Source organism: Cololabis saira, chromosome 19 (genome assembly GCF_033807715.1).
Source record: "Cololabis saira isolate AMF1-May2022 chromosome 19, fColSai1.1, whole genome shotgun sequence".
In the NCBI taxonomy this organism is placed as follows: Eukaryota; Metazoa; Chordata; class Actinopteri; order Beloniformes; family Belonidae; genus Cololabis; species Cololabis saira.
In genome coordinates, this window is record NC_084605.1 from 7,040,030 (window position 1) to 7,061,690 (window position 21,661).

Below are 21,661 nucleotides of genomic sequence, written 5' to 3' on the forward strand. Positions count from 1 at the left end.
AAGCAGCGCTTTTGGTTTTTGGTTTTTGCCTTTTTTGTAAAATAAACCCTTTTTTTGTTGAACTCCTGCCTCTCGCTCTCCTGCATCTGGGTCCTCACCACACCAGCCCGACAAAATAAGCACAAACAACTTCTCGTTCAAATTAATCCAAATTTATTTACACAAGATGATAAAACAAATCTTAGGATACATTTGGTAAAACCAAAGACACTAGAAAAACAATAAAATAAACAAGCACACTTAAACTAATAAACACAGTTGTGATGGGATCAGCAGTCCGCCTCACAACGTAAAACTAAACTTGTAAAATGTGTTACTATGTTTCTCTGCCCAGACACAAAACAGCCTCGTACGTGGATCTTTGTACTGTAAGTGAAGAAAAAGGTTGTTTGGTCTGGCCGGTCAGCGTTCCTTGGTGAACAAAGGTGGTTACACTCAGCTCTCCTGGTCCTTGTCTCCATGTGGATGAGGGGATGCAGCATGGGTACAGCAGCTACTTCTCCTTCAGCTCCAGGTCGGTCCAAAGGCGTTCTCGTCGAGGCATGCAGGGTCCCTTGTTCGGCTCCTCTGGGGCTCGGAGCATTCGTGGGTCACTCGTTGCAGCGCTCCAGACAGACGCTTCTTCAGTCACGATCATGGAGAAGGCGGGTCCGTAGCTAGTCACTCTTCATGCTAAAATAGGAGTTGTGGCCTTCTTCAATGCTCACAGGGAACTCCGTGGGACCGTAGACAGGTCCGAGGTAGGAGAGACCCTGCAGGAAAAAGGAGAATAATGAAAAAAGAGAAGAGAAAAAAGAGCGGGGGGAGCTTGCTCTTTATAGCTGGGCCCAGGAAGTCAATGCGTCTAAGAGTAAGGCCTCAGAGTTGGGCCTTAAAGTTCAAATTAAGGCTTCCCATATTCACATAGAACTGTGGCCTAACATGGACTTCGGCAGGGCTGCCCTTTGTCACCGTTTCCGTTCAGAATTTTTATGGACAGGATTTCTAGGTGTGACCAAGGGCAGGAGGGGATCCGGTTTGAGAGCCACAGGATTTCATCTCTGCTTTTTATGGATGATGTTGTCCTGTCGGCTTCATCGAACCGGGACCTTCAGCATGTGCTGGGGCGGTTTGAAGCCGAGTGCGAAGCAGCAGGGATGAGAATTGGAACTTCCAACAGCGAGGCCATGGTTCTCCACCGGGAAAGGGTGGCGTGCCTTCTCCAGGTATGTGGAGAGGTTCTGCCTCAAGTGGAGGAGTTCAAGTATCTCGGGGTCTTGTTCACAAGTGAGGGAAAGATAGAGTGTGAGATTGACAGAAGGATTGGTGCAGCGTCCAACGCTTGTGATGATGGTGACGAAGCCGGACGTGCTGGGGTAGAAGGAGAGGAAGCTGGGGGGCTGAAGAGGAGGGAAGCTGCTGTAAAGTCCTTGCTTTGGGAATGGGCTTCTTTGATTAAGAAAACACACACACACACACACACAGACACACACACACACACACACACACACACACACACACACACACACACACACACACACACACACACACACACACACACACACACACATATAACACCAAATAGTAACGTAAATAAAAAAAACACTAGCTTGGCTAGTAGTGCTAATGGTAACTTGAGGCTGTCACACATTGCAGGATTTTTCAAATTCTTCAAATGAAAAACTGGTGTGAGGACTCGGTAGATGCAGCGCTAGCTGGCTTATTGTGTAACATAAAAGTCCAGAAACACTCACCGTCCTCAGTCAAACTCTCCAACAAGGCCGTAGCCGAGTCATGACCACTCTCTCTCCCATTGCTCGCCGGTCGTGTGTCTATAAATGTCCATCTGCTTGAACCACTTCCAGTGTTTTCTGGGAGACACACTCCAGCTGTTGTGGTGCTTCACTGCACGATAATCACTTTTTTACTTTGTCAGCTTGTCTCGGCTCTGCTGAAAAGTCTGTTGTTAACCCACATGGACTGAGAAAGCTCCTGATATATTTTCTCATTCCTCGTCACCCCATCTAGCTCTCTCTGAATATCTTCCTCTGCCACCAGGTTTAATAATGTCTCCACCTCGGAATTAGACCATGGAACAGACTTTTGTGCTGCCGTTGTTCTTTGAATAAAATGAACAAGAAGCCGCTAGTCACTCTTGAACTGATGTCACATTCTAACTCATGCTAACTGGCCAACTCCTTGACCAATCGGTGGCATGTATTGGGATGAAGTCAGATACAGCCCGATTCAGCCCGCTTTAAACCTTGGCAGAGTAGATACAGGAAAGTATCTCGGCACGGTTTAGACCCCGAGTGGAAAAGCGCTGTTTGACCAATCTGAATCAAGTTCACAAGAATGAATGAGATCAGGGTGACCAGTGTTTTTGGTGAGTTCAATTTGATGCCAATCTGCCTGAAATATTATAATCTGTATGATCTCATATGATTCTCATGATTTTCTTACGATTTCAGGTCTTGGATACAATAGTAATACATTTCTAAATAGACCATATGTTGCAGTCTATATAATGTTTGCCATGTTTAAGTGGATGGAATCCCTCAATCTCCCCTCCTAGAGACAAAAAGGGGATTTTTAATGATTTTTTATATGCATGTGGTTAAAACAACCATTGCCTGTTATCATTTCACAGATCAACTGATGTTATTAGTAATATAAACACCTTTTTTTCCTCTTATTTTACTGGAAGTTGGCTCCCCTGCTGCAAAAACATCCCATTCCTAACTTGTATGTCCTAATTTTTGTCATATTGTGTTTGTAGTTAGATGTGTTCAAGCTTAACGTGCAAACACTGTCATGGTGAAATATTTTTTAATATTTAAAAAGAATCAGAAATACAAAATATATTTCATAAACAGTATAGTAACCTTCAATACTGACTCACTTTTGTAGCTGAAGACCCACCATGTGCTCATTAATAGCTAAAAGTAGCAAAAAAACGTCCACCCTGTTAAACTCCCCCATCTTTCCGTGACAAGATGGACACATCGTTTTTGTAACATTTTTATTACATTTAAACAGTTTTAGACATATAAAACATGACAACAATTTCTTTACTGATCTGTAGCATAAGTTTGTAATATTGAGTTTTTAGGTTGTGGCAGGGTGGAGGATTGGGCGTGGTTTGCAGGGGAGCAGCGCACAGGTGGCGCGAGCCTGGTTCAGGTTATTGGGCACACCTGTGCCCAATCAATCTCTCCTCCCTGCCTGGGAACTTAAAGAGCGGCTGCACACTGGCAGCGCGCTCAGAGCGGGATGACATAGAGCTGCCGGAGTGCTGATGCACGTGGGTGTCGAAGTGACAAATAAACGTCAACGATTTCTCCGCTAATCCACGAGTCCTCATTCCTGTCGGCTGACCCCAGTAGCACGAGTAGGCTGGGGTTGGCTAGGCCGGATGTTCCCCGGCCTGAGTTGGGCGATGGGGGTGTGTGGCAGGGTGGAGGATTGGGCGTGGTCTGCGGGGGAGAAGCACACAGGTGGCGCGGGCCTGGTTCAGCTGATTGAGCACACACCACATTGGTGCCCAATCAATCTCTCCTCCCTGCCTGGGTATTTAAAAAGCGGCTGCACACTGGCAGCGCGCTCAGAAAGGGAAGACACAGAGCTGTCGGAGTGAGACGACGGCTGCAGAGTGTGCCGATGCACGTGGGTGTTGAAGTGACAAATAAACATCAACCATTTCTCTGCTAAACCACGTGTCCTCATTCCTGTCGGCTGACCCCAGTAGGCTACATAGGTTATTATACTAATAATGGTAATATAGTACTTTTAAATATATTGTTACAAAGTACTTAACCCAGTAACAGAGATCTAAAGCCAATAAACAACTTAAAACAGCAGGAGAAAGAATATTAAGAAATAAAGTTTAGGGCCACTTCCCATGTAATAAGCTCTTGTTTTGATAATACCCATCCCTACGAGGAAAAAAATGCTCACCCAAAAAAGAAAGAGCCAATATTTATCAGATGATACCAAACACCCTTCAATAAAGGAAAGTTTTAAGGAAATATATAAAAATATCTCAGATGTTGTGCATTTGATCCAGATCTCGGTAGATGGATGGGTGGAGGATAAATGTATGGGAGGATGAATAGATGGATGGCATATACGGACTCAACTATCTGTGACATTTCGAGACTCTTGAGACTGAACTCAACACAGAGACACTGAAGAAACAGACCAGGACCCAAACCCGAACCCAGGATAGAGAGGTTCAGTGAATGTGGTGTTGAAGGTGTGGAGGTGGATCAGTCTGTCAGAGGAGACGATGTAGAAGGACAGAGTTCCAGCAGGAACGTCCACATACACTGCTACTCTGTCAGAGACTGAGGAAGAGGAGGAGGAAGATGTTACTCTGTTATTGTGACAGACAGAGTACCGACCATCATCAGAACAGTCCAGACTCCAGGAATGATCATTCTGTCCAAACCCACAGCCATTAGAGTTTCCTTTCCTGCTGATTCTTCTGTAACTCACTGTTATCTCAGCATATCCTCTCCTCTGGACCTCCCAGTAACAGCGACCTGTCAGAACGTCTCTACACAGCAGCTGATGCCTGTAATCAAATCTGTCTGGATGATCAGGATATGACTGATCCTCCTTCACATACATCATCTTCCTGTTGTCAGACAGTTTGATGTTGTTGTGGACTGTGTTTGTGTCAATGGTGAGTTGACAGGAATCTGATGGAAAGAACAAACAAACCAGCTGCAGTTATTATTGATCTGCCATTGATCATTGATGGACTCATAAATGAGTGATGTGTCAGTGTGAAGATGGTTGAATGTGTGAATGAAATAAAAACACACTTACACTTCCTCAGACCGGGTGTCAACCATCGTTGTCCAGCAGGCTCCACCCTGAAAGGAGGAGGGGGGTCAGACCAGCACAGTCTCTTTCAGCAAACATGGACATTACATTGCTCTCACACACAGATGAAGGAACAGTCCAACACTTGGACAGATGCACTTGGATGCAGCATCTCTGAAGTCTGTCCTGTGGTCGTCACGTTGCAGCACAGTTTGAACACATTCTTTTCATCTGATTTCATCTTTGCTGAATCGGCAGCTGGAGGAGACTATGTCATGGGTGAGTGAAGGTGCAGCTGTTATTGTGCTGTGATGGGCCTGAAAACCACACTGCTGTGGTTCTGGGATGTTTACTGGGTCAAAAACAGCTCAGAGTTGTGAACTGCATCTATCAGCTCTGCTGCAGCACCAGGGGCCTCATTTATAAAAGAGTGCGTAGGATTCATACTAAAAGTGCACGAAACCCAAAAGCCGAAAATGGCGGGCGCAAAAAATAATCTGGATTTATAAAACCGTGTGCACGCACACTTGCACGCAATGTTCTCTTTATAAATCACAGTCCAGCTGGAAGGTTGCGTAGGTGAATTCGCCTCATATCTCGCCCTCTACACGTCCACTTCATACAATAAATGGGCAATGCAAAGTAGTTCATGATTGTATTTGCATATAAATGAGCCTGCTGAGCATGCGCAGCAGCTCCTGCAGCCTGTTTCTGCTGCGCGTCAAGATGAATGAGACGTGTCGAGCAACCGTGCCACTAAATTTCACGGAGACTGAGATCAAGATGTTGTGGATGAGGTGGAGGACAGGAAAATGACATTATTTTGTGGTCACAGTAAAAGTAGAAAAAGTATATAAATAGTAGGCTATAAAATAAAGCGAGTGAGTGGCAGCACGCCGTTGCTGCGCTAAATACCATGAGTGCCAAGGACCAAGGGCGCAATTTCCACTGGGGACAGGAGGGACATGCCCCCCCCACTTTTCAAAATCATGTCTTTGTCCCCCCCACTTTTTACAGTTTAAAAACTAACGGTAGGCTCAGCCTGTAATTGCAAATCATCAAGACACCCTGTGCGAAGGCTACTGACGGCACGGCAGACGGCACCCCCTCCTCCCTCCTACCCTCCCCTCTCCCCTCAGTGCTGCTCAAGGCTGATTTATGGTTCTGCGTTACACCAACGCAGAGCCTATGGCATAGGTGCGTGTCGCCGCGTACCCTACGGCCTAGGCTCTGCATCGTTTTAACGTGGAACCATAATTTAGGCTTACACCCGCGCGTGAAGAGTCCCTTTAGGGGCTCCGTAGAGTGGCCCGGCACCCATTTGTTCTGTCCTCAGTCACTCTACAGTTGTCGCGGTGGGTGAAGAGGAGGTTCCCGGCATGTCCTGGCACTGCGGCTGCAGCACCAGAGTCCTGACTGACGCTGTGCTTCACACACAGAGGGACACGATCAGCACTATTATATTATAAGTCTGACATGTGATGACATTAAGAGTATGACATGAATCTGGCTTCATTTCACCACCTCACCGCCTGCGTCGCGAGTTCCCCATATCTCTAGACTGTTCCTACGGGAAGGTCAGGGTTGGCGTAGAGATACGCACATTTTTCGGTTAGTTTTTTCTTTTTAAATCCCAACCTTTGCGTAGAAGGTGGCTTGCACATCTTTAAAGCCCTGTTTTGTGCGCAAGCAAGCTTTATAAATGAGGCCCCAGATGAGCTGCAGCAGCTCCATCTGCTCAGAGATCTCTGTTCAAAGCCAGAGAGCCACAAAGATGATGTCCACAACACCATGAAGAGTCCAGCACACTGATGTCCTTCTGTCTTCATACCTGAGAGTATCCAGTCTCCAGCGGGGATCCTCCAGTGCAGCAGACAAAAGCTTCCCTGCTGACTCTCCTGGATGGTTGTAGCTCAGGTCCAGCTCTCTCAGATGGGATGGGTTGGAGCTCAGAGCTGAGACCAGAGAAGCACAGCCTTCCTCCGAGATCAGACAGCCTGACAGCCTGCAGACACACAACACAACACACATGCAGAGACTCTGAGAGAACTGCTCTCAGACTGAAGCTGACTCTGTCCTCGTGTTCACCTGATGATGGCGCTGAAGGAAAAGTTAGAGGATCAGCAGAAACACTGGAATTCACCCTGAATCCAACAAATGTTGCTGAGACGTTTCAGCCTGAACTAAACTTGTGGATGAACATCAACATACAAAGAGTCCCACTGCTGCTGAGGCCGACAGCATCCAGATGTAGAGAGAGACGTGTGAAGGGCATCATGTGACCTGAACATGTGACATCACACTCCATGAGTATGTCCTCAACACTTTAGTGAGTTTTACGATCAGATAAGTCAGCTGTGTTTAAAGATCACTTTAATGAGCTTCATTTGAGCTGAATAAACATTTGACTTTCTGACTCTTTTCTCAACCAAACAGCGTTCGTGTTTCCAGGGACGTCATGGTCTGAAATGTCCTGAAGTCTCCAGAAACAATTGTTATTAAAGGTCAGATGATCAGAAATGGATCAATGACAGAATATTGATCAGTCCAGCACCTTGTGGACATCCAGACACAGACTGAGTCGAGGTTAGAAGAACAGACACTTCTGCTGCTGAGGTTGTCACCATTTGACAGTTATTGGCGCTCCAGTTTGATCATTTTATTGAAACTAATTCAATATTAAATAGAAATCATTTCAATGTCTGACATAAACGTCTTATTTGAGTACTTTGATTGATAGAGAAGAGATCAGATTAGAGAGGGGAACATAAGATATGTTCACATGTGGACAAACTTGTTGATACTCAATTAAACTTCAATTAAAGGAAGAAAAAAAAACACCCACGATCACTGAAATAACCTGAAACTGACTAAATTACAAACAGATGTTTATGTGGACTTGGTGGATCCCTTCTCCTCGTTCATCATCCTCACACAGTTCTGACCGACTGTCTGTAGCGCTTCAACCCGATCTGGACCCAGTTACAGTTATTAAAGCTCTCAACAATCCTTCAATATCAACCACAGTTCTAATGGTCAACAGTTGAACACTTGGTGGATTCTGACCTGAGAGACTCCAGGTGACAGTGTGGACTCCCCAGTCCAGGACACAGCTTCTTCAGTCCTGAATCCTGCAGGTGGTTGTTACTCAGGTCCAGTCCTGTCAGACTGGGGGACTGAGAGCTGAGAACTGAGGACAGATCTGCACAGATGTCCTCTGAGAGGTTACAGTTACTCAACCTGCAGAGGAGATAAAAGAGAAATAATCATGTAATTCATGAAACTGGTTGATGGAGGTTCTAGGGAGACCCGTGAGACCAGCGTTACAGTAGTCCAGTCTACTGAAGATAAAAGCTGGACAGGAGTTATTCTAAGTCCTGCTGAGACATGTTCTTGTTCTATGTTCTTTAGGTGATAACAGACTGACTTCACTGCTGTCTTAATGTGGCTGTTAAATTTCAGGTCTGAGCCCAGAACCACTCCCAGAGTTCTAGCTTGGCTCTTGGTTTTTATCTTTACTATTTGAAGCTCAAGGATAACTTTTCATCTTTCTTCCTCAGCTCCAAACACTATTATTTCTGTTTTACCTTCATTTAACTGAATAAAATACTGGCACCTCCACTCTTTAATTTGATCAATGCATTTGATCAATTTCTGAATTGGATTATAGTCTCCTGGTGGGATGGTTAGATAGAGATATAGATCTGTGTGTCATCTGCATAGTTACGCCACCATATTTGGTTCTTTTTCATAATTTGAGAGGGTGGGAGCATGTCGACGTTAAACAGCAGAGGCCACAGAATTGAATCTCGGGGAATCTACGTGTTTTGGTAGCTCTGATTTGTAGTTACCTAAAGTCACAAAATAGTCTATTTTTTTTAGATAGAACTCCAACCCAGTTAGTGCTGTGCTAGAAAGTCCCACCCAGTTCTTCAACCGGTCTATAGAAATGTTCTGGTCAACCGTGTCGAACGGAGCACTGAGATCCAGTGAGATCAAGACTGAAATGTTGCCACTATCAGTATAGTAGCAGATATAGTATCTTTAAGGACCTTTACCAGAGCTGTCTCAGTGCTGTTATGTGTACAGAAACCTGACTGGAAGACATCAAAACAGTCATGCAAGGTCAGGAGGTTGTACAGCTGTTGAAAAGCTGCTTTTTCTATGATTTTACCAAGAAAGGGGAGTTTTAAACAATGTTTAAACAGTGAATATGTCAATCAAAATATAAATAAATAATAGAATTTTAATGAATGGTGATGAGTTGAACGTGTTAGCCGTTAGCCTAGCTAGTGATCTGAAACCATCAGAGATCCAACTGATTCTTCAAACAGAAGCTGTGACTGATATCTAATGCAGGTAAGAAATAAACTACTCACATGAACTTCACACAGACACACTTTAAAACCCTAAAACATCCTTTCAGCAAAAACCACAGTTCTTTACCAAAGAATAACAAAGAATCACTCTCAGGTAAAAGCAGTAGAACAATTAGTTTATCACCCACTCTCGGTAAAATTATGGAGCAAATAATGTACAAGCAAATACAAGAGAACTTTTTGAAAAATGTGTTAAATTCAGTATATCAACATGCAAACAAGAAAGGATGCTCCACAGCTACGACACTTGCTCATATAACCCGGTTGTGTGTGTGTTTTCTTTTTAGAACCCCACTCTCTTTATTTCGTATTTCCTGTCTTGGGTTTTGTTTCTCTTAGCCTAAAGTGTTTTTCCTTGAGCATGAACGTTATCACGAGATTAGGCAATAATCTTGTGAGATTACGCAGGACTATCACAAGAGTTTTAGGAGACCTTCTGTCTGTACCAGATATGGGTATGCCAGTACCCATGGGCAAGGCATGGGCTAGGAGGCTAGATGCTGACGCTGCTGCAGATGTCTTTTACCAGAGTGATCAAACAGTCTACTTTTGTATATAGAGGGAACTGGCCAGGTTCCTTTGTTCTGCTGAAATCACAGCCGTAATTGTACCTGGATGGCCTGCCCCATACAAGGAAATCTCAGTTTCTTAGGAATGGATGTTCTTACATGGACTGAACGACTACCTATGATGAACCAAGGATCTAATTGCAGTCATTACAGACACGTTTATTTCATCCACATGAAATTGCTGTATATATATATTGTACATATATTTTGGGCACTTTGAAATTTAATAAACTGCAGACTTTAAATATACAAATTAGTAATTGCAAATTCTGTTTGTGTGTTTTTAAACTTTGGGCCATTTCACTCTCTTGAAATGAACTGTAAGTCTTCTTTTCTTGATCATTAACATGGGTATTATTTAAACTGTGTAGCTCGTGTATGCTACACTCAGATGACAGATAAAGATGGATGAAGAAACAAATGAGTTCTAAATAAGGAGAAGACAAAGTATTCTATTGTATTGTTTTAGGTTCATTTTAGGTAATCATGATGAAACAGGTGATACACGCATTGGTCTTACAACTAAACGTAACCTGGCCAGGCTGCAGATAGCTCAGAACAAAGCAGCTGGCTGAGTCCTTCAGCGCCTTTATCCATGGACGGCGGGTAATGAAGGCTAGGGAAGGCTAAGCCTCCCCAAATACAATGCCAGGTATTTTGCAAAAATGATGTAATATGTGCGCAACATTAATAAAAAGCTGTAATATTGAATGTGTGTTGTTGCTTCAGCTCCCCTGTTGACAATGCAGTGATAATTCAGCAAGGCTTTGGTTAAAAAAAAGAAAAGTAGCCAGTCACACCCCCCTGGTCTGCGGACCGCTCAGGTGATCAGAACTGCAAATGTTGTTTGTAAACATCCGCATTTTTGTCCGCCAATTACAAATGCAAAGACAGCAGCGCTCCTTTCAAAACACAACAAAAAGCTCCAAGTCAAGACCAATATGGATATATGTTCATTTTTTAAACCAAAAGAGAAACAGACACAAAACATTGCCGAAGCTGCTGCCAATGTGACAGTGACTCGGAGGAGAGCGACTGCACCGATCCACTGCCTGCAGCCACCGCGTCAGCGACCCCCCCAGTGTCTAACACCGGCCTACCTGACGGTGCAGCCGGCCATATGAGCAGCGATGACCCGGGAGGAGGAGGAGACTGCACTGCCGGTAATCCTGCTATTATATTGGTCAAATTATGCTCAAATCATTGATACGCAACTGTTTTGGGTGAAAAAAAACCTCAAAATTTTCAGGATTCCTCGTATATAGCTTCACCAAATATTTCAGTCACCCGCCGCCTATGCCTTTATCACACCACTGGAACTATAATGAATCCCCATCCATCCTGGTGGGGATTTAAGTGGAGAATGTAGGATGCATTGATGAGTTTAATCAATAAAGTAGTTATGACTAAAACACCAGAAACACTCTACAGAAGATGATCATTTTTTCCAGACACACAATCATTTCACGAGGTGGACTTCAGCAGGTGTTTTCGTTTGCCTTCATGTAGAAGTAACTGAAAACAGAAGACAATGAATCCCAGACGATGGTGGCGTGGAATGAATTACCATACATTTGGATTGGAGATAATAATATGGTGAGCTTTAAGAAGAAGCTCAAGTAATTTCTGTTTTCTCAGGGAGAATAAAATGCACCGTTGAGAAGTAAGCTATTGATTAGTCTTTTCTTAAAATCTTGTTTGAGAGTGTTACGATGAAATGTAATTCCTGAGTTTATAAAGAGAGAATGTAGAGTAATGCCATAATGTCATTTTGCTGATTATAATGCTGTTATTTTTGCACTTTGAGCAGGTATCTTAGTGTCTGTTGTCTCAATTGTGAGCAAGTATGTTTATGTATTTTAATTAATGATAATGTTGTTATTCAGCTGATGATCCTGATGAGACTCAAGAGAAACTGCTGTGAAAGGTAAGCAGCTAATGGGGATCTAACAAAACAACCAAACAAACAGTTCTAACAGTCCACAGTTGAACACTACAGACAACATCTGTTGTATCAGACGCTATACAAATAAAATTGAATTGAATTGAATTGAATTCCTGAGTTTAAAAAGAGGGAATGTAGAGTCATAATGCATGTCTAATAAAACAACCAAACAAACAGTTCTAATGGTCAACAGTTGAACACTTGGTGAATTCTGACCTGAGAGACTCCAGGTGACAGTGTGGACTCTCCAGTCCAGGACACAGCTTCTTCAGTCCTGAATCCTGCAGGTGGTTGTTACTCAGGTCCAGTTCTGTCAGACTGGAGGACTGAGAGCTGAGAACTGAGGACAGATCTGCACAGATGTCCTCTGAGAGGTTACAACCACTCAACCTGCAGAGAAGATAAAAGAGAGATCATGAGGTTATTTAGGAAAGTTTATTGGTTTAACATTTCATGAACAAGAACTCTCAGTGTTTTACATAAAAACATTTTTTTTAATTCATTAAAAAGTTAAAGAATTTAAAAGCAGAAATTAAAGACAGACAGATGTTGCCACACCTGTAAAAGTCGCCCAATACGCCTATCAAAGGCACACCCAAAGTAAATTGAAAGCTGTACTTGAACCATTTGAAGTACATGGATGGTTTTGGTCTCTTTTGAAAGCGAACACTCTGAAGTTTTTCCCCAACTGCCAGAATCACTGTAACTGCTACTATAATTGAATAATAATTCGGCCGGAAATTTGTTTTGTAATTAGAATCTGTTAGCTGGAAAACACAATGAGACCACAGCATGAAGCCTTATCTAGTGCAACTTCAAATTTGATAAGAATACCACAAAAAATTAGTATTTTACACATCTTTTTGTAAGATTATGTCTTACAAACACTATTACTATTACTTTGTATTATTATTATTATTATTATTATTATTATTATTATTATTATTATTATTATTAATAATAATAATAATAATGGCAAATTTATCTACGTGAGATTATAGTGTTAATAGCTGAATGAGTCAAACAGTGTTAGTGCGTTTGCAGGCTAGTTTTTCAAACCATCGCTGCTCCAGTTCAATGCCACCAGCATAAAGTGTACGACGTATCTATGTCTTATGTTGTCAGTATGAATGGGGGGATGTTGGACCGTTTCCCCCTCCGTCTGGGGGCTCAGGCGGCGCCGGGGCGCCCGTGGAGGTACGGTGGGGCCCTGGCCAGGCTCGGAGGTCCGGCCCCCGTCTACTGGATGGCCGGTGGGGGAACGCGGGTGTCTTACCAGGGCCGGTTTTGCTGGTCCTGCCTCCTGGCTTCGGCCTCCGCTCCCCCTCCTTCCCCCCCTACACGATTCATACGCACATAGGCGAAGGGGCGGGGGGTCCGGGTCGTGGGGGGCATTGTCCCGCGTGGCCCGGCACTCCCCGCCTCACGGTTTTAACAGCAAAGTAGACACTGCACATTCAACACTTAATAAATACATTTGACAAGGACACGTAGTTCGGGAGGGGGGGGGGGGGCGGTGTCAAATCGATACTTGGCCCTCCCCCTCCCTGTTTTTATGGCATTAATCACATGCACTCAACACCAGGGGCGGGAGGGGGTCCCACATCACCCGCGTTCCCTCGCCGGCCTGGGATAAGTGGGTCGGGATACCCGGGCCTGGCGGGGCTCGCCGTGCAGCCTGGGGTGCCTTCAGGCGGTGCTGGATCCCCCCGGGGAGGGGGAAACGGTGCGTGATTGTGTGTCTGTGTCGGTGAGAATGCGGTGTGGAAGGGTCCTGCCATGGAGGATTTGAGCCCCCATTGGCAGGACAACAAAACTTAATAATGTATCAATATTATATTATACAAAGATGTTTTTTTATTATTATTATTATTATTATTATTATTATTATTATTATTATTATTATTATTATTATTATTATTATTATTATTATTATGTATAGTATATCTTATTATTAGTATAGGTATCGGATAGGTGAATGGATGAATGAATGGGATGCCTGGGTCTGGGGCCCTCCGTTGTCGGGCCTGCGCGGGTGTCGCCCTGTTGGGGGGTTCCCTCTCTCCGGGCCCGTCTCTGGTCCCCCCCGCTGCCTCCGCGGCGGGGCGCCCCTCTGGTCTTGGAGGGCCACTTTCGTGGGGGCGGGTGCACCTGCCCGCGTCGGTGGCCGGGGCGGCTCTGTCTCTCCGGGCAGGCTGGCCCCCTGCCGGGTGGGGGTCATTGGCCTGGAGGGTGAGGGCCTCCTGGCTGCGTGTCCGGCCCGGACCGGGTGGCCGGGGATTGCCTGGGTCGCGGTCCGCCGCCGCGGGATCCCTGGCTGCTTCTTCCCGCGCCGCCGCCGGGGGAGGGGGGGCCTCGCAGGCGGTGGGTTGCCTCCCTCCTACTTCTCCCCTCTGTGGGGTCGCTGGTGGCCTGGGTTCCGGGTTCTTCCGTGTCGGCCTCTGGTCTCGGGGGTGGCGGGGTTGCTCCCCCCCCTCCCCCACTATAGACACACTTCAGGTGGAGCTTTGTTTGGTTTCATCTGACCTTTGGCCGTATATCTTGGACACTCGGGTGAAGAGAGGGGCTGAGCTGTCAACTGATCACCACCTGGTGGTGAGCTGGATGCGCTGGCGGAGGAGAAAGCTGGCCAGACCGGGATGACCCAAACAGATTGTCAGGGTCTGTTGGGAACGTCTGACTGAGCCCACTGTCAGGGACATCTTTAACTCGCACCTCCAAGAGAACTTCTCTCAGATCCCGGGGGAGGCGGGGGACATCGAGTCTGATTAGACCATGTTCTCTGCTACCATTGTCGACGTGGCGGCTCGGAGTTGTGGACACAAGGTCTCCAGTGCCTGCCGTAGTGGCAATCCTAGAACCCGTGGTGGACACCGGAAGTAAAGGATGCCATCAGACCGAAGAAGAAGTCCTACTGGGCTATGTTAGCCTCTGGGACTCCTGACGCAGTAGCTAGGTACCAGCAGGCCAAGCAAACCGTGGCTCGGGCAGTCCTGGAGGCAAAAACTCGGGTTCGGTGAGGCCAAGGAAGAAGACTTTCGGTTGGCCTCGAGGAAATTCTGGCGGACTATTCGGCACCTCAGAAGGGGGAAGCTGTACTATGCCGGCACCGTTTATGGTGTGGGTGGGGAGCTGTTGACCTCGACGGGGGACACTGTCGGACGATGGAAGGAATACTTTGAGGATCTCCTCAACCCGACTGACATGCCTTCCACTGAGGAAGCAGAGGGTGGGGACTCAGGGACGTGCTCATCCATCACCCAAGCCGAGGTCACTGAGGTGGTTCATAAGCTCCTCGGTGGCAGGGCAACGGGGGTGGATGAGATTCGCCCTGAGTATTGTACACTGTATGATCGGAGCAGGAGTTTGGTTCGCATTGCCGGCAGTAGGTCAGACTTGTTCCCAGCGCATGTTGGACTCCGGCAGGGCTGCCTTTTGTAACCGGTCCTGTTCATAATTTTTATGGACAGGATTTGTAGGCGTAGCCAGGGGCCGGAGGGGATCCCATTTGGGAACCAAAGGATTTCTTCTTTGCTTTTTGCAGATGACGTTGTCCTGTTGGTTTCATCGGACCGGGACCTTCAACATGTGCTGGGGCGGTTTGAGGCAGAGTGTGACGCAGCAGGGATGAGAATCAGAACCTCCAAAACCGAGGCCATGGTTCTCCACCGGGAAAGGGTGGCGTGCCTTCTCTGGGTGGGTGGAGGAGTCCTGCCTCAGGTGGAGGATTTCAAGTATCTATCCTTACCTATGGTCATGAACTTTGGGTAGTGACAAGGACAACATTGCGGATACAAGCGGCCGAGATGAGTTTCCTCTGCAGGTTGGCTGGACGCTCCCTTAGAGATAGGGTGAGGAGTTCGGGCACCCGTGAGGAGCTCGGAGTCGAGCCGCTGCTCCTTCACATTGAGAGGAGTCAGCTGAGGTGGCATGGGCATCTGTATCGGATGCCTCATGGACGCCTCCCTAGGGAGGTGTTCCAGGCATGTACCACCGGGAGGAGACCCCGGGGAAGACCCAGGACACACTGGAGAGACTATGTCTCTCGGCTGGCCTGGGAACGTCTCGGACTCCCCCCCGGAAGAGCTGGAGGAAGTGTCTGTGGTGAAGGAAGTCTGGGCAACCCTGCTGAGACTCCTTTCTTCTCTGTTACTCTATAGGGCCACCCCTGGCAAAAGGCTGGCATGCATAGAATAACAGCTTCTTTAAGACTGATTGAACTGATTAGGTATTATTTCCTGACAATTCATGTGGTGCACCGTTTTGATTTATTAATTTTGATAAATCATCTTCATTATTAATCACCTTAAGACAACTATTAATAAATCTCTAATAACTGATCAAACACCCCCTTTGTTGCAGAACACTGTTGTCTTTGAGTTGTGGGCATTATGTTTTTGTATTTTAATTAATGATCATTTTGTAATTCAGCTGATGATTCTGACCCCAGAGAAACTGCTGTGAAAGGTCAGCAGCTAACGGGGATCCAACAAAACAACCAAATAAACAGTTCTAACAGTCAACAGTTGAACACTTGGTGGATTCTGACCTGAGAGACTCCAGGTGACAGTGTGGACTCTCCAGTCCAGGACACAGCTTCTTCAGTCCTGAATCCTGCAGGTGGTTGTTACTCAGGTCCAGTTCTGTCAGACTGGAGGACTGAGAGCTGAGAACTGAGGACAGATCTGCACAGATGTCCTCTGAGAGGTTACAACCACTCAACCTGCAGAGGAGATGAAAGAGAAATAATTATATAATTTTTTTTCTAATTCAATAAATGAATGAATCATAGAATTTAAATGAAGACTGATCAATTCAACTATTAATCAATAAGTGTTTTGATTAAAGGTGCATTTCTCTTTTCTGCATGAGAACTGGTCCCACAAAACAGATGTGTCTGTGTTCATCCTTACACAACTTTCTTGGAGGCTTTTACCACCGGCAGCAGCCTCCGTAGAACTTCCTCTGAAGCTGAGTATTTCTTCAGGTCAAACACATCCAGATCTTCTGATGACAGTAAGATGAAGACCAGAGCCGACCACTGACCAGGAGACAGTTTATCTGTGGAGAGAAGTCCTGACCTCAGGGACCGTTGGACCTCCTCCACCAGAGAACCATCGTTCAGTTCATTCAGACAGTGGAACAGGTTGATGCTTTTCTCTGCAGACAGATCCTCACTGATCTTATTCTTGATGTATTCAACTGTTTCCAGATTGTTCTGTGATCTTCTTTGTTCTGGTTCCAACAGACCTCGTAGGAGAGTCTGATTGGTCTCCAGTGAAAGACCCAGGAGGAAGCGGAGGAACAAGTCCAGGTGTCCGTTTGGACTCTGTAAGGCCTTGTCCACAGCACTCTGATAGAGGTCAGTCTCGGTGTTTCTTTGTTCCTCCAGCAGGTTGACTCCAGACTTGATGAAGGTCAGATGGACATGAAGAGCAGCCAGAAACTCCTGAACACTCAGATGGATGAAGCAGAAGACCTGGTCCTGGTACAGGCTGCTCTCGTCTCTAAAGATCTGGGTGAACACTCCTGAGTACCATGAAGCCTCTCTGACATCGATGCCACACTCTCTCAGGTCTGTTTCATAGAAGATCAGGTTTCCTTTCTGCAGCTGCTCAAAAGCCAGTTTTCCCAGAGACTCCACCATCTTCCTGCTCTCTGGACTCCAGTGTGGATCCGTCCCAGCTCCTCCATCATACTTGACCTTCTTCAGTTTGGCCTGGACCACCAGGAAGTGGATGTACATCTCAGTCAGGGTCTTGGGCAGCTCCCCTCCCTCTCTGGTTTCCAGGACTTTCTCCAAGACCGTAGCAGTGATCCAGCAGAAGATTGGGATGTGGCACATGATGTGGAGGCTCCGTGATGTCTTGATGTGGGAGATGATCCTGCTGGTCTGCTCCTCTTCTCTGAACTTCTTCCTAAAGTAGTCCTCCTTCTGTGGGTTAGTGAACCCTCTGACCTCTGTCACCATGGAGACACACTCAGGAGGGATCTTATTGGCTGCTGCGGGTCGTGTGGTGACCCAGAGACGAGCAGAAGGAAGCAGGTTCCCCCTGATGAGGTTTGTCAGCAGCACATCCAATGAGGTGGATTCTGTAACATTAGTAAGGACCTCATTGTTGTGGAAGTCCAGAGGAAGTCGACTCTCATCCAGACCGTCAAAGATAAAAACGACCTGGAACTCTTCAAACCTGCAGATTTCTCTGGTTTCAGGGAAGAAGTGATGAACAAGTTCCACCAAGCTGAACTTTCTCTCTTTCAGCACATTCAGCTCTCTGAAGGTGAATGGAAGCAGTAACTGGATGTCCTGGTTGGTTCTGCCTTCAGCCCAGTCCAGAGTAAACTTCTGTGTTAGGACTGTTTTCCCGATGCCGGCCACTCCCTTCGTCATCACTGTTCTTATTGGTTCATCTCTTCCAGGTGGGAGTTTAAAGATGTCTTCCTGTCTGATGGTTGTTTCTGCTCTGTCTGGTTTCCTGGATGCTGCTTCAATCTGTCTGACTTCATGTTCATCGTTGACCTTTCCAATCCCTCCTTCTGTGATGTAGAGCTCTGTGTAGATCTGCTCCAGAAGGGTTGGGTTTCCTGCTTTAGCAATCCCCTCAAACACACATTGGGACTTCTTCTTCAGCTTAGACTTCAGCCGCTTTTTACAAACTGCAGCAAAAGAACCTTAATAAAAGAGGAAAAAAACAGTTAGGGCCCGATTTACTAAGATCCTAAATAAAGAGTACTAAATTGCGTGTGCACTGAAAAAGTTTGCGCGTGCTGTTTGCGTGTGGTTTGCGGGTGATCAACTAAGATTGCGTGCGCAATTGATAACAGGTGCAAACAGCAGTATTCAAATGAGGTGTTGCGTGTCTTAAGGTTTGCGAGCGCAAACTCTGCGCCATGGAGAGTGGATGGAATGCACAGTCACAAGTCACAAGCGCAAAATTAAATTTGACGAGTTGGAGTTAGAGATATTAGTGGAAGAGGCAAATAAACACATTCATGAACTACAGCAAATAAATTTAAACATTACCAAAAGAAACGCAATATCGGAGAAAACCTGCGATAGAATAAATGCAGTTGGTAACACAAAAAACGGAAAAACGTCTGGTTTCTCATATTTCAATTTTAGGCACAGATCAAAAATACGAAATAGAAAAACGGGCCACAGGACCGAATTTGATTTTAATATTGAATTGGTCGGGTTTACGTGACCCGGCGGTGCTCGGCATGATCTGAGGAGAAAAAGACAATCAGACACAGAGCTGGACAGCGCTTTGATTCATCTATTTATGAGTTAAGTTTTTATTCAGATGTCCACAGTATATTGCAAATATTATATATTATATAGCAAACACTGACAGTAAATGTGTGACAGACGGGACCATCATATGGCCGAAAGAAGAGAAGTGTTCAGAACAGCGCACCGAGCGCACACTAAAGGCTGATTTATGGTTCTGCGTCACACCAACGCAGAACCGACGGCGTAGGCTACGCGGCGACGCACACCCCACCGCGAAACTACGCCGTCGATTTAACGCAGAAGCATAATTCAGGCGAAGCTGCAGTCTGTCTGCGCTGATCAGTCAGTACGTGCACATGCAGCGATTCAAGGTGGTAGGAGATCTGATCAGATAATGACATGCAGAAGATTGGATCAACTTGTCTGATTACACATGCTGTTCTGAGATCAGACTGAATCAGATTGAATAAGCCACTGTAACCAGAGCATGGCTGACTCCGTGACACTAGGTGGCGCTGTACCCGAGGTAACCATGGTAACCATTTCAACAAAGAGCCACTTCCGGTTGACCTCCGTTTAACAACGAAAGGAAAAAGTGCATTCTAAGGGCCAATCCCAATTCTGCTTCACTCGCCCTTCTTTTCTCCACTCGCACTTCTTTTCTTCCCTAACCCCTAAAAAAGAAGGGGGATATTTTAGGGCACTTGAGATCTAGGGCACTTGGCCCAGGTGCCTGTCCCATTTCTCCTACTCCCCCTCGTTTTCATCCCTAACCTGATCAGGAAGCAGAGAGCCAAAAGCTGTTTTAATTTCAGCTGTAGCGCTGTTAATATGGCACTTTATTAAGTTTTAATATTTTTTCAGGTATAAAGGTAACCTTAAGATCCGCAACCGGGGCTCAGTTTATCCAAATAACGCCTGTTAAGAAATTTGACCCGATGTTTTCGGAGATGAGAAGAGCCGCCGCCCCCGGGGAGCAGCCTCAGCTCACAGCCCGAGAAGAGACGTGTCCGCCGGGTCAGGCTGCTGCGTCAGCCCCGGGAGAGAAACTCTCTCTGGGACGCTGCTCTGTTGAGAATCACGCCGGCTGAAATAAATCATTTAGAAAGATGTTGGTTTAATAGATGAAATCTAACAGTTGTAGCTACGCCTGTTAAGAAATTTGCTCCGAAATTTAGAGATTTCTGTCGGCTCCGGAGTTTATGCCGCGTTCCATTTACCTCGGAAATCGGAAGTGGGAACTGGGAATGGCAGCCATCTTGGAATGGTAACTCGGGGGTGGTGAAGACTCTCCCACTTTCCCAGTGGGAAACCCCACTTTGAGGGGCGTTCCAGTTGAAAATTCCGACTGGGGACTGGGAAATCCCCACTTCCGAGGATAAATGGAACGCGGCATTAGGTCCGCGTTAAATAGACGCAGCCTACGGCGTAGGGTACGGCGTATTTAGTTTTTTTTATGCCACAGTTTGCAGATTGATTGTTGATGCGTGGGCTAACGTGTCTGCTGGGATTATTTTGCGAGCTTTTGCAAAAGCGTGCATTTCCGAGGCACCGCACGGCACGGAACGTGACTCTGACAGCGAGGAATTCGGACTGGCACAGCTGATTTAGCGGAGCTCTTTAATGCAGAAACAGAGGATGAGACTTAATGGGTTTGATTAATGTAAAAACTGAAATAAAGTAGCCTACAATCAAACAAAGTTTTGCTCCCGCTGTATTTTTAAATACGCACACTCCTGTGCTTGTGTGTGTTCTTGTGTGTGTGCCGTTTCGGTCGGTGCGCCGTGTGTGTTTTAAATACAGAAATATGACACAAGACTGAGGCTTGGCCTTTTCACACGGCGCCCGTATGGTCGCGAAAATACAATATTTATATATGAAATGTCAGAATAGGAAATATTTTGACGACACCCCTGAAGCAGTCACACGACACCCCAGGGAGCAGCGTTGCGTCGTCTCCTTTCACTTCCGAGTGAATCCCCCCCCCCGGGGGAAAACCCATGGGAATTCTCGAGCATGCGCAGACTGTAATATCCATGTCTCCGTACACATGGCATTAACAAGGCGGTTGCGACTGGCTTATCTAGGTGCTGCAAGCGGGTTGATGAATCCAGTCTGATCAGATTACTTGACTGACTTAAGGTGTTCACATGCAGTTTAAAAGTCAGTACGATGTGTGCAAATGATCTCCAACCAGTTTGAATCGCTGCATGTGCACGTACTGACTGACACTGGGTCGGAGCGGATTTGGTCATGATGTTTAACCTGTGTTTTGTGATTAATAAGCACAGGTTTTAATTAAATGTAATTTACGAAGGATGATTTCACGTTCAATAAGATAAATAATCAATAAAATACAACATTTTGGCACAAAGGCTTGGCCTGCTTGTGGGCGAGTGGAGGGGGGCACATTAAGAGAAGGTGGCAAGATATAAGGCGAAGAACTAAAGAAAAAGTGGCCTTTAATAAAACTTGTGCAACCATTTTTAAAATAGCATGCAGCAGAATAAAGACTCTCTCTCTGCGTATTCTTTGATTTTGGATGTCGCCTCCTTGCCACAATAACAGCAGCAGCAGATTAGCACCTTCCTTTCAAACGTATTAAATACAGACGCAATCACAATACGCGCAATTACTTTCAGGCTTGGTAAATCTCATTGCACGTGGTAAATGGAGCAATTTGCATCTTCCCCTCCCAGTATTTAGGATTTCTGCCGGGTACGCC

The 21,661-nt window shown here is 45.9% G+C and overlaps 2 protein-coding genes across 2 annotated transcripts in view; one reads left to right on the forward strand and one right to left on the reverse strand.

The window, feature by feature from the left end:
* The window catches only part of LOC133419547 (NACHT, LRR and PYD domains-containing protein 12-like), a 183,256-nt gene that overhangs the window by 105,569 nt on the left and 56,026 nt on the right, over nucleotides 1-21,661 (reverse strand). Inside the window, exons 8-10 of the mRNA XM_061708765.1 lie at nucleotides 16,252-16,425; nucleotides 11,919-12,092; nucleotides 6,738-6,814 (exon numbers count right to left, since the gene is read on the reverse strand). Coding sequence (XP_061564749.1) covers nucleotides 6,738-6,814; nucleotides 11,919-12,092; nucleotides 16,252-16,425 — 425 coding nt within the window. The remainder of the gene's footprint in view (nucleotides 1-6,737; nucleotides 6,815-11,918; nucleotides 12,093-16,251; nucleotides 16,426-21,661) is intronic.
* The window catches only part of LOC133419548 (NACHT, LRR and PYD domains-containing protein 4E-like), a 101,776-nt gene that overhangs the window by 45,371 nt on the left and 34,744 nt on the right, over nucleotides 1-21,661 (forward strand). The window contains exons 8-9 of the mRNA XM_061708766.1: nucleotides 8,185-8,204; nucleotides 9,528-9,555. Of these exons, the coding sequence (XP_061564750.1) occupies nucleotides 8,185-8,204; nucleotides 9,528-9,555 (48 nt within the window). The remainder of the gene's footprint in view (nucleotides 1-8,184; nucleotides 8,205-9,527; nucleotides 9,556-21,661) is intronic.